The sequence below is a fragment of the Cicer arietinum genome, chromosome 3 (assembly GCF_000331145.2).
Source record: "Cicer arietinum cultivar CDC Frontier isolate Library 1 chromosome 3, Cicar.CDCFrontier_v2.0, whole genome shotgun sequence".
Taxonomy (NCBI): domain Eukaryota; kingdom Viridiplantae; phylum Streptophyta; class Magnoliopsida; order Fabales; family Fabaceae; genus Cicer; species Cicer arietinum.
This window is the reverse complement of record NC_021162.2, coordinates 48,850,232-48,865,550: the sequence shown is the minus strand read 5'-3', so window position 1 is coordinate 48,865,550 and position 15,319 is coordinate 48,850,232. Positions and strand designations below refer to the sequence as shown.

Below are 15,319 nucleotides of genomic sequence, written 5' to 3'. Positions count from 1 at the left end.
ATTTCTTTAAAAAATTATGTAAAAAGTATTAAAAAGATTTTGAAAGGAAAATATTTATATTAGATTGAAATACTTAATTTTTAATTTTATGATTTAATATTAACGTCTCAAAGAGATGTAACAAATAATCCTATCATGAATGAATTGAATATATTTTACATTAAGAATGTAAATTTAAATATAGTATAAAAATGTTTTTAAAATTCTATGAATAAAGTATTTGATATAACATACATATCATTTTGATAAGAGAATATATGAAATTATTGAAGAAATAAAATTATTGTTTATTGCATTGTTAAAAAGAAAAATAAGGCTAAATAATATTTGTAGTTCCTTAACTTAATTTCAGTTAACAATTTAATCGTTTATCTCTTTTTTTTTTTCTTTCCGAATTGGTCATTTATTTTAATTTTAAGTGTAATTTGATATTTTATGCTTTAAAATGTAAACAATATTATCCTTATTTTTTTGCAAAAATTCAAAAAATTCATAAAAAATTTCAAACAAAACTCATAAAATTAATTTTCATCCTCAATATAATGTAATTTCCTCAAATTTATAACTTAAATCTTTAAATAAACTCTTATTTTCATCTTCAACAACATCAAATAAAGAATGACAAATATAAATTTATTTGAAGATTTGAGTTACGAATTTGATTAAATTTGCTTTATATTACAAAATATAATTAGTTTTATGGATTTTGTTTGAAAATTTTGGTGAATTTTTGATTTTTTATAAAAAAAAAAATAATAACATTGCTGACGTTTTAAAACATAAAAGATAAAATTGTCACTTAAAATTAAAATAAATGACCAAATCGAAAAGAAAAAAAAAATAAAAGACTAAAACATTAACTCAAATTAAGTTAAGGGATTAGAAATGATATTTAACCAAAAAAAAAAATAACTATCAACTATTGTCTAGCCGAATACATTGAACATCTATCATACATGATAATTGCATGTGTTCCTTTTATCATTTGTACTATTTTATATCTTCCAATATCTCCATTAAATATATTTTAATACTATAATGTATATCTCATTCTCTAATAACTTATTTGTTGGCGTCCCGGTTCTTCTATCATATTATTGTTAGTATGACAAAAATTAAATCTAGTATGAAATTCTTGAAAAAAATTATTTTTTTTCACAACGAAACACACGATGAAATATCTGAAGAAGGCTGTTGTGAAAAATAAAATAAACAATTAAACAAAACTATCACCAATTAAAAGTAGGGGAGAAAAATGTTTGAGGAAAAGAATAATGAAATAATTTTAAATAAACAATTGAAAATTGAAAAATTAATATTGACCCAAAATTAATGCAGGAAAAAGAAAAACTTAAATAAATAATTTCATATTTTCTCATGTTCACTCTTAAAAATAAATTCACATATAAATGATAAAAATAATATACTGTTAAGTATTTTTAATATCGTTAATTTATTTCCTATAATTACTGTAGAGTGAACAATAAATTATTGCCTTTGATGTTTGTGATCATAGAAATGGGCCAGTACAAAATTTCAAAAGGTGTCCAAATGAATCATTTATAAAAAAATGAAATCTACAACCTATATACAATAAATTATTTTTTCACCAATAGATAAGTAGATATATACTCTCATTTCGTGGGTATTGCCATATTGCTGCTTTCCATGATGTGGCTTAATTGTGAGCTTGTCTAGATATTGGTGATAAAGTAGATTTAGATAACTAACTTAGTGTATTTAAGTAAGTTAAATATTGGAATAAGGACTTGAATCACTTGCCTAGAGAATGTCCGTCCTATTTACTTTTAGGATCACGAGACTAGAAAAAATAAGTTAAAATTAGAAAACCATTAGTGATTTGGACAACTTGGTGTTGGTGCACTATAACACTCGATATTTATTTTAGTGAAGGTGATACTAATTAAATAAGCTTCACAAACAATGTTGATGTCTTAAACTCGTAGTACCACATTCCCTTATGCATAATTTCTGGTTCTCATACCAAATATAAATGATTAGTTTGGATGCCACACAAATTGGAGCTTAAGACAATGAAATTTTTGCATAGTATAGTGGCTTGATGTTGGACTGATTTATGAAATGTTTTGATACTTTATGGTTTATCTCTAATTTTTTATGTTAAGGTTGATTAAATTATGAGTAATGATAATTTTTTAGTTAAAAATAATTGAGTAAATTTACAATGCTTGGATTTAAGTTGAAGTAACTATATGTACATAACAATCTATTAGGTGGTAAAAATTTCATCATTTGTGTATGATAGAGTGTTGCATATAATTCTCATGTATTGTTTGAATGGACATGTTTGGTTCTATGTTGTCAATAGTGATGCTAAGTATGCTATATTGTAGGTGGTAGGGTTCGGCACAATGCCATCACCCTACGAGCCTCTTCAACAATGACAATTGTCGCAGTCATGAATTGCGGCCATCGCACTATCTACTGTAGCCATTTACTTTAGCTCAATTGGTAGTGAGATCTATGTTCTCGCCCCCTAAACCACTCGCCTCTACACAGATCTCACTGCCAATTGAGCTATGTTTTTTAGCCTTCACAATAGGTTTGCATCACTATCTTGGAATTAACAACATAGGTTTGCATAGCAATGTAAAGGTCTTTATATATATATATATATATATATATATATTTTGTAATTGTTCCAACTTCTAAAATTTTCTGATTTGAAATAAGTTGATTTCATAAGTTTGTTTGGGTATTGTTTTATTTTTTATTCATGTGTAGGTGTTTAGGAAATGCAATGTTAAACAAACTGTATGCTATTTTCATTACTTATCTATGTCAACTTCCTCTCTTTAGGAATTTTGCACTTTTTTGATAGTTCTGCTGAATGTATGTAAATTATTTTTAACTTAAATCCTCATAAGAAACATTGGAGGAAAATAATTTTTAATAATTATAGTGAACTTTAGACAATTAACCACAATTGATGGGCAATATTTGAAAATTTGCTAATAGTCAATGCTTATTGATCTCATCATACAGGAGTCAATAATTGCTCTAAATTTGGGGTATTGAACTTATCAACATATAAACACTATAGACTATAATAGGGTAAGTTATATTTGATGTGTGTTTAATGTCGAGGTTGTTAAAGTTTTGAATTAACTTGTGAAATCGTTCGATTTTAAATTTTCATGTATGAATTTTGGATTGATTCAAATCTCAATAAACTTATACATAAAAATGTGTTCATGTGAATTAACTTGTATCAGATTTGGTGGAATCGCAGAATTAGACGAATTTACTATGTTATTGACAATTCCACTATTTTAAAACCCAAATCAATTTGACCTATTTTTTAGTCTTTTTCCACATATTTCAATTTGAAGAAAAAGAAATAAAACATTTCAGTCCATCATTTACATAGTTTGATGTACGTCTATGAGTATATGAAGTTTATTGTACTGTTTTGTAATTTTTTTTTTCTATACTTGAATTGAAATTTTGAATTACTGATACATTTATGATGTTTGACCTATTTGTTATAGATTTAAAAAAATTAACTTTATATTTTTAAAAATAATTTTTACGAAAATTTACTGAGAAATAGTAGAAAGTGATGTTGGACTCACTTTTTTATAGATTAAAATTATAATTTTAATATTCAATAACGTAAATATTTATTATTAGATATTTTAATATAATAAAATTGTATTTTTTCAAAAAAAAATGTATCTCAAAATAGCTTATTTTTAATCATATTTTGAAATTTTATCATCCAAAAAAAATTATAACAAATAGATGACTTGTTTATCATAAACTGTTTAAACTAATTTATTATTTGAAGTTTTATTTTTAAAATTATTTAAATAGAATATTATAATAAAAAGTTAAAATACTACAATTTTTTTTAAAAAAATTATAATAAACGAGTTTAATATGTTAATATATATCTCATATAAATATATTATTTTAATATGAGATAGGAAGTGAATATTGGGAAAAAATACATAGGAAGTTAGAAGTGGATGGGTAGGAAGTTTTTGGTGATAGTAAGGTTGACACTGATGTTATGTTATAATATTAGAGGCATGAGAGGGGTTGCGAAGAAAAAAGAATTGCAATATTTAATAAAAATAAATAAAAAACCTAATATAACGTGTGTTCAAGAAACGAAGTTGGAGGTTGTGGAGAAAAATATGCGTGAAATTGTGTGGGGATCATAAGGGTTTGAATTTTCGTTCAAACCCTTAGTAGGTAGATTTGGAGATATACTATCTTTGTGGGATAGCTCGCGGGTCGATATGTGGAGTTCTTCCATATTAAATCATGGATTAGTTATGAAGGGGGAATGGAAGGATACTGGAGAAAAAATTGTGTGGTAAATGTTTATACACCTTGTGACATGATTGAGAAGTGAGAAGTGTGGAATATGATAGTTGAGAAGGTTGAGAGCGATGTAGATTGTTGTTGGTGTATATGTGGAGATTTTAATGCAATTAGGAAGGAAAGTGAAAGGAAAGGGAGGAGTGAGTATATTCAAATGGAAGACATTTTGAGCTTTAATAATTTTATTGAGGAATCATAATTTATTGATTTGCCTTTAAATGGTACAGCTTTTACTTGGTGTCATTTGGATGGGTCGGTCATGAGCAGATTAGACCGATTTCTTTTATCAAAGAGGTGGGGTCGTCAATGGCCCAATTGTTCGCAATGGGCGTTGGATAGATGCTTATCATATCATTGTCCATTATTCTTGTGTGATGGTTGAGATAATTGGGGACCAAGATCTTTTCGTATGTTGAAGTGTTGGGAGTAATTTGATGGTTATAAGGATTTTGTTAAGAATGTATGGGATAATTATACGATGTTGGGTTGGGGGGTTTGTACTAAAGCAGAAGTTGAAAAATATCAATAATTGCTTGATGAGTTGGCATAAGGAATATTGCAGCAATCTATTTGACAAAATAAAGGTGGCTAAAGAGGAGTTAAATAAGTTAGATATTAAAGCAGAATCATGTGTTCTATCAGATGTGGAGATTGAAGAGCGTAGACAATTGTTAGCTAATATTTGTTCTTGGTCTTGGTTGAATTGTAGTATTCAATGGCAACGATTGCGAGTGCAATGGTTGAGAGAATGAGATGCAAAAACAAAGTTTTTTCATGATATGGTATCCAATAGGAGGTGTCGTAATTCAATTCTCAGTATTGAGGTTGGGGGTGTGTGTTTCGAAGGGGCGGAGCCAGTGAGAAGTGCAATGTTTAATCATTTTGAAGGTCGTTTTAAATCCATCAGATCCATCCACATGGGTTTGGATGACTTGCAGTTTAATTCTCTCTCGCTAATTCAAGCTAAAACACTATTAGTTGGATTTAGTGAAGAGGAAGTCAAACATGCGGTGTGGGATTGTGACAACTACAAAAGTCCAGGTATGGATGGGGTACATTTTTGTGAAAGAGTTTTGGGAGAACATAAAAGGTGGCTTTATGAGATTTCTAGGTGATTTTCATGTGAATGAGAGGTTAGCAAAAGGCTCAAATTGCTCATTTATAGTTTTAATTCCCAAAAAAGACAATCTGCAAGTCTTATCTGATTTTAGACCCATTTCATTAGTGGGATGTATGTATAAAGTTTTGTCGAAAGTGTTGGCAAATAGATTGAGTCAAGTGATTGGTTCTGTAATAGCTGAATCTCAATCAACGTTTGTTAAAGGCAGACAAATTTTGGACGAGATCTTAATTGCGAATGAAGTGGTCGATGAGGCAAAAAGAAGAAAAAAGAGTTAATTTTGTTCAAAGTGGACTTTGAGAAGGCATATGACTCTATTGAGTGGGATTACCTAGAGCTTGTGATGGCAAAGATGAGTTTTCCAGAGAAATGGCGTAAATGGATTTTGGAATGTGGTGGTTCAGCGTCAGTTTATGTGCTAGTGAATGGGAGTCTTATAGAAGAGTTTGTTATGCGGAGGGGATTGAGACAAGGTGACCCCTTATCTCCGTTCTTGTTTCTAATAGCTGCTGAGGGCCTAAATGCTCTTTTTAGTGCTTTTGTGGAAGTCAATCGATTCAAAGGTTTTAAGGTGGGCGCAAATGAATTTTGTGTCTCTCTTTTATAAGTTGTATATGATACGTTGATAATGAGAGAGAAGTGTTGGGATAATATTAGAGCAATCGAGGCTAATTTATTGTGGTTTGAGCTTCAATCTGGCATAAAGGTTAATTTTTATAAAAGTATGTTGGCAGGTGTTAATGTTAACAGTTCATGACTTCAAATTGCGGCAGAGATTCTTAATTGTAAGATGAGATGTGTCTCATTCAAATATTTGGGGTTGCCTATTGGCGATAGTCCCCGACGTAAGGTGTTTTAGAAACCTGTTATTGAGAAGATCCGAAATAGGTTGGCTGGTTGGAACTCTAGAACTTTGTCAATGGGTGGTCGTTTAATACTCCTCAAATTTGTCTTATCTGCATTGCCGATTTGTTTTCTTTCCTTTTTCAAGGCTCCTGCAGGTATCATTTATCAATTTGAATCCATTTTTAAATCATTTCTTGGGGGGCGGGAATGAGGAAGTGAGTAATGTTCATTGGGTCAATTGGGAGAAGGTGTGTTTGCCTTTAGAGAAAGGTGGATTAGGAGTCCGAGATTTGAATTTTTTTAATAAAGCTCTATTGGGTAAATGGCGTTGAAGGTTAAAAATAGAGTCATAGATTCTTTGGGTTAAGGTGTTGATCAATAAATATGGAGTGAAAGTTGGGGAATTTAGGGAAAAATTATCGGGAATGGGAGTAATACTTTGTTTTGGAAGGATCCACGGTTGGTTGGCGGGGTCTTGCAGGAGAAATTTAGTAGGTTATTTCATTTGTCTTTGCAACAAGAGGAAAATGTAGAGGTTATGTATGAGATGTTGTGACGGGGGGTATTCAAGGGTGGAGATGACGGAGACAGTTGTTTGCGTGGGAGGAGGAATTAGTGGAGCAATGTAGGATTTTATTGGCTAACGTTCATTTGCAAGTTAATGTATATGATAAGTGGTTGTGGAACAATATTCAGTAAATGAGGCATATTCTATACTACGAGAGGAGTTGGTCAAGACCTAGTGTGACATCCTTTTGTCCAAGCAAAAGTATCATTATTTGTGTGGAGGTTGTTTCAAAATAGGTTGCCTACAAAGGAAAATTTGTTTCGTCGAGGAATCCTTTTTGTGGAAGATCAACAATGTGTAGAGGTTGTGGGGAAGTTGAAACAGTCTGTCATTTGTTCTTTGTGTGCCATCTTTTTGGATTCGTGTGGTATAGTGTTTTGAATTGGTTTGAACTATTTGGTGTATTTCATAAGGATGCAATCAACAATGCTAACCAATTTGATGACCTTTTCTATGCGGCCGTGTAATGCGTCAAATAATTAATTTAGTTTGGTTTACGGTGATGTGAGCAATTTTGAAATCAAGAAATGATGCGATTTTTCGTTCGCATGTTTTGAATGCAAATCTTATTATTGAGCATGTCAAACTTTTAGCATTGAGGTGGATCAAATTGTATATAAAATAATTTTGTTATGGGTATAACCAATTGTGCTTTCGATCCTTATAGTGCATTAATATCACTTGTGGTTGATTGTTTTACTTTTTGTTTGAATAGTTTAGTTTGTATTTCTATTTTGTTTTGGTCATACATTAGAAACATTTATAAAAAGATTTTTGCTCTTATTCTAAACAATGCTTGTGTTTAAAACGTTTCTTATTTGTTAAAAAAAATATTCTTATATTCATACAAATTTGTGAGTGAATTTCACCCTATCAAAATCAAAATGACTTATCTTTAATACAACTTGATTCACAAGCATATTACCGAGTTGTCAATTTTTATTTGCTTAATTTAATATTGGATTTACTTTTGAAGATGTTGCTACTAAATATTAAAAACAACAACAATAAATTGGGCAGTGAGCCTAAGGTGTTCAAGTATTTCCTCACCTTAAATTTTTCAACAACAATAAATTGTTTCTACCCGTGTGGTCCTCAATAGTCAATACTAGTTGTCCACATTTAAAGGTGATCTACTTCAACCGTCCAAAATTACATGTATTTATATCAGACATAATTTCAAATATTAAATTTAGTAGTACATACATACCAAAAATATAATTACAGTAGTACATTTCTACCAACAACAAAATTATAGTAATACATAGAGTACAATAAACATTGCAGGAATTCAAAAAAAAATAAGATTTAGATCAAATGAATAATGCTTCAGTTTAATAAGAATTTTTTAGGATTTACCTACACTTATATATATCTATATATATTTTTGTGTGATTTCAATAGTAGTATTGCCTTTGTTTCTAATGATAAGTTTGTACGATTTTTTTCACATATATTAAAAAAAGTAATAAATTTAATATATCAATTTTATGTATGTATGTTTCTAAAATAATTTTTATATATTAATATATTGAAATTTACTTTTCATCTATTAAAAGAAACTAATAATATTAATAAAGAAATAATAATACACTTCATAATTTAAAAAATACTTATTTAGAGACATTATTTTTCTTAAAGTACTTATAATTAAGTACATAAATAGTAATAAATGCTCCACCGGTAACCGTAAACCGTGTAACTTTCCTTTAGTTGAATCACCGCCACTTCCAATTAATTAATCTGACAATGACAACCGATTACTATAAAAAATTGACAATGACAAAACTACATCAATGACGATTATAATTTACTCTCAACATCTTATAATAATTGAATTAATTGAACTTCACATATCAAGAAAATATATATATATATATATATATATATATATATATATATATATATATATATATAAAAAAAATATTATATTAAAAATGAAAGTAATATTAATTAAAAGATATAATAAAAAAAACATGTTGAATATCAAATTATTTTGAAATAATTTTTTTTATATGAGTCATCTATTGTGGGATAGAGGAATCAATCTTTTAAAAATAATATTATTCAATTATTCTTAAAAATCATATAAATTATCCTTTCCTTTATTTGAATAAGAAAGAAAAAATAATATATGCATTTCATCATTATCTTACTCAAAATTTATTCTGATCTTTTATTTTTTTAAATATTCATTTTAATAATTTATTTTTACAATCTTATACAATTTTATCATTATATTAAATGAGAGCTTTAATAATCTTGTGTGGCGCTTATAATATATCAAAACATTGTTGTGAATCCCTAATTTGAATTAGGATTCTTCTTCTTCCCCATAAAACTCATTAAAATTTTGGAAATGGAAAATCTATTCATTAAATCCGATTAAGTAGGTATTGTTAGGGAGATAATGTGGAAGAATAAAATTAGTGGCTCCATCATGACACAAAAGGAACGAAAAAGAAAAATTAGGAGGAGAATGTCAAATAAAAAATAATGGGTATCACCCATTTTACTCCTCATTCGATTTCTAGGATAATGAGTACCCTTTTTCATATTTTGGTTGTGTGAAAATTGTGCGAAGTAAAAATCAGATTTTGGTATTTGAGAGAGAAATTACTAATTAGATATTGTTTCTTAATTAGGATCTCACATATAAAATTACGGGAATTAAAAAAATTGTTAGTTGTATTTATTTTGTTGGCGATTAATATTAACTTAAAAATTTACCCTTAAAGAAAGATAAATAATTAAGATTTCCATTACATTAATTATTACTAGTTGTAGAATAAAATGTAAATTCAATATGAGTATATTAAGAAAATAATAATTAATGTAGTTAAAAATTAAAAGATAAAAAATGACAAATTTTCTTGTCAAAGAGCTCTTATACTTAGAAACAATTAAAAGTAATATATAGCTTCTAATTGTGTGTGATATTTTTATTCTCCTTGTGATGAGTTGTTTAAATTGACGGTAATGTTTATGCAAAATTAGTGTGATGTTTACCCTATTGTCTTGGTTTTTTGATTGATTGGGAAATAATGGGAATGGTAGGAGTTTTTGTTAAGGGGATTTTGAAAAATGAATACAACATAAAAGACAAAATGATATATTATATGAGAAAACAATAAAAAAAAAATAGTAAATGGATATTTTAGTAAAAAAAAAAAAGTAAGGAGCAAACAATTTATATTTTTAATCTTAGAGATCAACGGTCTAGCCTTTTTCGGTTTGATAAGGTACTTCAAAATTTAAGCTAAAAATAAGAGCTTTAAAATTAAAGTTTGACTTGTTTGTTAAGTTTTATTATTCATTAGCTTAAAAGATATTTATGTTAAATAGTTGAAAAATTTAAAGTGAGGGAATGTTTTTAATGTTTAAAAATTTTAATATTTTAATATTTTAATTTTGATTTATATAAAATAAAATATAATTTTGATTTATAAATTTTATGTTTAAAATTTATGTTTAGAATTTAAATCTAACAATATTTGAATTCATATCAAATCTAACAATATCGATATTTGCAATTGAGCAAAACTTAAATTATACTTTATAACAATAATCTCTTATCCTATATTTTTTTAATAAAAAATTATGTTTTACTACTTTTGTTATTCCATATCAAAATAGTTGTGATTTTTTAAATATGTTTATTTACAAGAGAAAAAAAATAAAATAAAAATATATTTAATTATTAAATTATAAGTTATATTAACAAATATTTTAAAAATATTTGTTAACGAATCAAAAGGAAAAAATAAAAATATTTTAAATAAAAATAATTACTTTTTCAAATTCCATTACTTTTTTTTTTATGTATTAACAGGTGTTCTAAAAACTCTTAATAATATTTCATTTATTTTTATTTTCATCTCAAATATATAGAACAAAAACGGAATCAAAACTCGTGAAAAAGCAAGTCAAAAAGGTCTTGTAAAGACACAAACACGAAATGGAAGCAAAAATCCACCAAAGATCACAGTAAACCCGCCACTAATCACGCACCATTCTCAAAAAACTCATTATCAAACAATTTTTAAAATAAATTAAAAAACTCCAAAACACTACTTAAACACAAAAAGATAATTGGATTCACGTTCTTCTACTTAATTCATTCCATCCACACACACACAAAACTCTTCCATTGTCATTTCTTTCCAAACGTGACACCAACTTCACCATTCAAAAAAGAAGAAAAAAAAAGGAAATGGACGAAAACGGTGAAGGAGGTGAAGAGTACTTGTTCAAGATCGTGTTAATCGGCGACTCAGCAGTAGGAAAATCGAACCTACTTTCACGATTCGCACGAAACGAATTCGACTCGAATTCAAAAGCAACAATCGGCGTTGAATTTCAGACGCAAATGGTGGAAATCGACGGTAAAGAAGTGAAGGCGCAGATCTGGGATACTGCTGGTCAAGAACGTTTCAGAGCTGTTACTTCTGCTTACTATAGAGGTGCTGTTGGTGCTCTTGTTGTTTATGATATTAGTAGGAGAGGTACTTTTGATAGTATCAAGAGGTGGCTTGATGAACTTACTAGTGAGTATTTACTATTCTTACTTTCTTTTTTTGGTTATGATTTTCTTTTTGTTCTTTAGGGATTAATGTCATTGATATATATATGATTATGCGATTTTTTAGTTTGTTTTTGGAAACAAATTTGTATTCATGTTCTAGAATCTTGCTCTTGGAGATTGATTCATTTTTCATGAGAGTAGACTATGTGGAGTGACGTTTGATTAAGCAACTTATTAATTTAATCCTTATTCAATAGATGAATTTTGAAGGCAAGTTCTAGGATGGCCCGCCTTGACAGGCGGTCTACCGTGGGCCTGGGTTTGAAAATAGTTCAAAACACTAATGACAATGAGGTTAATCTCTAGAATTATAAGGTCATGATTTTCTTCGTCCTCGTGACTGAGGCGGTGATTTGAATGGTGTCAATTTGACCAAATTAAAGGAAAACAAATGAGTTGAGTTTTGAGGCTCGTGTATTTGTTATCTCTTGTGTTTGCCAAATTGACACCAATCAAATCAGGTCACTCTCTCGGACAATACAACAATGGAGATTGTAATCTTCTACTTTTGAGGTCCGGCATTAGTTGTTGTTAGAGTTTAGTCCTCCGTAGAACTTGCCACTTTTACAATCAAAGAAGGGGGATTATATGAGGTATTATATGATGATTGTGATTTGTGAACATAAAATATATTTTGGAAATTATTCTATTTTATAAGGATTAAATTATTGAGTTTAGTTTTAATGCACTATCAATATATTAATAACTTTAAAAAGTAACACTATTGGGATAATTTTTTTTATATTATCAATCAATTATAAATTGCCACATCATTTAAAATGTTGACTTCGATCTTAAATATCATATGAATCACATATAAGATGATTTGTGATTGCTCGCCAATGTACAAGCTTGTTACACTTACCTTGTATACCAATTAACTCATTAATTATTATGATTGACAATATAAAACAATTTTAAACTACTAAATTAATATATTTGTACAAATATTTTAAAATACAATACTATAATATGACATGAGTTTAATTGTCATGCATTGTGGTTGTTTTACAGCACATTAGAATCACAATATGACATTATGGTGAGATATTATTAAATTTTTGTGTAAAAAAGTTATACTAAAAGTACATGATTATTAAACTATTTTTTCGAATATAAACATGGCATCCTCCGCGTGTTAAATTGCAATGAGTGATAAAGCTCTTCCTCTAAAATTTTAAAGTTGTTGCACTATCTGAAGAATTTTAAATTAGCTATTCCAAATACCTTGTAATAATGTAGTGCATATACAAACATTATTCTTTGCCGATATTGGGCTGATCTGCATTTCTTTATTTGATTAGGATATATTCATTTAGAATCGGAAGGATATGTACCTGGTTTTGTTTCCTTCAGGATATGAATGGGAACTTCATCATTAGTGGCCTAAAATTTGGAAATCATTAAAAATGGACACTAGGTTATTATATTTGATAAAAATTGCACGACCCCTGTTTTTACTAGATGTATGGCTCCCTTAGATCATCGACACCTGTTTCCTAATTGTCATTGTTGTGGTGGTAGATGAGAGATTTATATGGATTTCTCAAATCTAGCAATAAGGCATATTCTTCTAGAGAACTAGCAATATATTTTTAACAAGATGAACTATATTTTATGATTAAATGATGCTACCACCATATTTAGTTCCTGACTGACTGTGTTGTGAATCGTGAAGATGGAATGCTCTGACCATATTCTTAACTATAAACAATATGAACTAGTTAAATAAACTTCCATTTGCTTTATCTCATGTTATATTTATCTGACACTTTACTCGATGATTGTATTTTCTAAGTCTCTTTTTGACAGAAACCATTTTTCAGCTTCCAGACTTAATGACAGGTGTCACTGTCAGAATTCAGAATATACATTATTATATATAGATTTGTCATAGCACAAAATTTAGCATATTATTTTTATCCTGATACAACTCTCATTACTTTAGTTCTCAAATCAAAACATTTAAGTTATGATAAATTATACTCACCTCTCCTAAAGTTTACTAATACACTTACCTCATCTCCCTTACATGTTAGATAAATTGTACTCACCTTCTCTTTAGGTCTGTTTAAATTACATGTGTCATTTAGGCATATCTTAAATAGGTCAGTACAATTTCCTCTTTGTGCTATTAATTGAATCTCTCCATTATGCATAGCGTTATCACCTAATCCTTTTTTGTTGGACTTAAGAGAAATGAGTATAGTGGAGCCCTTATTATATTTTTTATGATAGATGGACTAAAATGGATCAGGCTTTTCATTATTGATGGATTAAATTGATGTCACAAATATTTGGAGGACCTAAATGATGAATTTTACATTATTGACGATCTAAATTGATGATAAAACCTCGAGTACCCAAGTTATTTGATAGGGAAATGGATTTCTGCAACAGCCACGGATCTCCATTGTTGGGTGAAGAATTGCAGATTAAACGGCTTGTATTTCAAGCAGTGTTTTCAAATAGCCACTATAGCATTATAGCATCGTAGAATTTGAACAAACTGCTATTTTCCGCAATGTGCAATTGACAACATTGATTTCAAGTTATATTTTAAATTTGATTTTGTGATGTCAAAATACAAGCCTTCAAATCTTCATCCAACAACGGAGATCTGCTGATGTAGTGTCCCACAGGCTTGGTGAGTGCAAAGAGTCTTGGTTTTAAAACTTGCCATTTTCCCACATTTCACTAATGGCATGTATTAAAGCTCTTGATTCATATCAGAGATTTGCTTTTTTATACAATTTCGTAACAGAGAGTTTGATTCTTGCTTTAATTGCAGCTCAAAATGATAGCACGGTAGCAACCATGTTGGTGGGAAATAAGTGTGATTTGGAGAATATCAGAGAAGTGAGCACAGAGGAGGGAAAAACTCTTGCAGAAGAAGAAGGTTTGTTCTTTATGGAGACATCAGCACTCGAATCTACCAATGTTCAAACGGCTTTTGAGATTGTTATCCGTGAAATTTACAATAACATCAGCCGCAAAGTCTTAAACTCTGATTCTTATAAGGCTGAATTGTCTGTGAATCGAGTAAGCCTGGTTAATGGGGCAGGATCAAAGAAAAATCTGCTCAATTTTTCCTGTTGTTCATGATGAGCTTTTTGCTTTGACTTGGAGTTGATACTTGTTTGAATCTTTCAAGAGTAGTTTGTTGTTCTATACTTTTTTTTCATCTTCTTTTGGGTCATTTTCCCTAGCTACTATTTCTTGCCATTGTGTTTCCTTCTTCATTTCCTCCTCCATGTTTAAGTTCTTATGACCCTCATTCCATACAATCTGAAAGAAAAAAGAACAGAAACGAGAAATGTTTTGCTCTTCCATGAAATTGCTTGCTTAGTGGGATGGTCCACTATCACTTAAAGCTTCTGATATTAGCGTTTGGTTCTTAAATATATTTTCTTTGCATCTATTAGAACTTAAACAATTTCTACAATAGATGATTTTGATAGGCACATGTTGGAAGTGTACGAGCACTTGAAAATCACCTAAAAATTCCAATGAATACTGACGATATAATGAGTGGATAGTGAAATAATTAATTTTAGTTAAAAAAAAAAAAAAAAGCGAATGCGAATATAAGGGCCTCAAAATTCATTTTGTTTTCATTAAATTGACACTCATTAGGTTATTGACTCACTCATTATAACAAGGATAGTTGTTATCTCCTACTTTAAACGATGGACATAAGTCTTGGTTTGTATTTTGATTGATTTTCAAGTGTTAATTCACCTTGTGCCATTTATCAAAGTGATGTACTAACAAAACTTGAGTTTTAGATTCCAATTTTGTAATGATATACCAAAAGTTTGAATGA

At 29.0% G+C, this 15,319-nt stretch overlaps 1 protein-coding gene across 1 annotated transcript; it reads left to right on the top strand.

Annotated features, from left to right (window-relative positions):
* The first annotated feature begins 10,869 nt into the window (after positions 1 to 10,869).
* LOC101509902 (ras-related protein RABA5b) lies at positions 10,870 to 14,677 on the top strand. The gene is made up of 2 exons (XM_004492154.4): positions 10,870 to 11,455; positions 14,285 to 14,677. The coding sequence occupies exons 1-2, from the start codon at positions 11,122 to 11,124 to the stop codon at positions 14,596 to 14,598; spliced, it is 648 nt and encodes a 215-aa protein (XP_004492211.1). The 5' UTR covers positions 10,870 to 11,121; the 3' UTR covers positions 14,599 to 14,677.
* Positions 14,678 to 15,319: the final 642 nt, after the last annotated feature.

Coding starts and splice junctions, on each gene's coding strand:
- LOC101509902 (XM_004492154.4), top strand. CDS start 11,122: ATGGACGAAAACGGTGAAGGAGGTGAAGAGTACTTGTTCAAGATCGTG. Junction 11,456..14,284: donor GTGGCTTGATGAACTTACTA/GTGAGTATTTAC, acceptor CTTTAATTGCAG/CTCAAAATGATAGCACGGTA.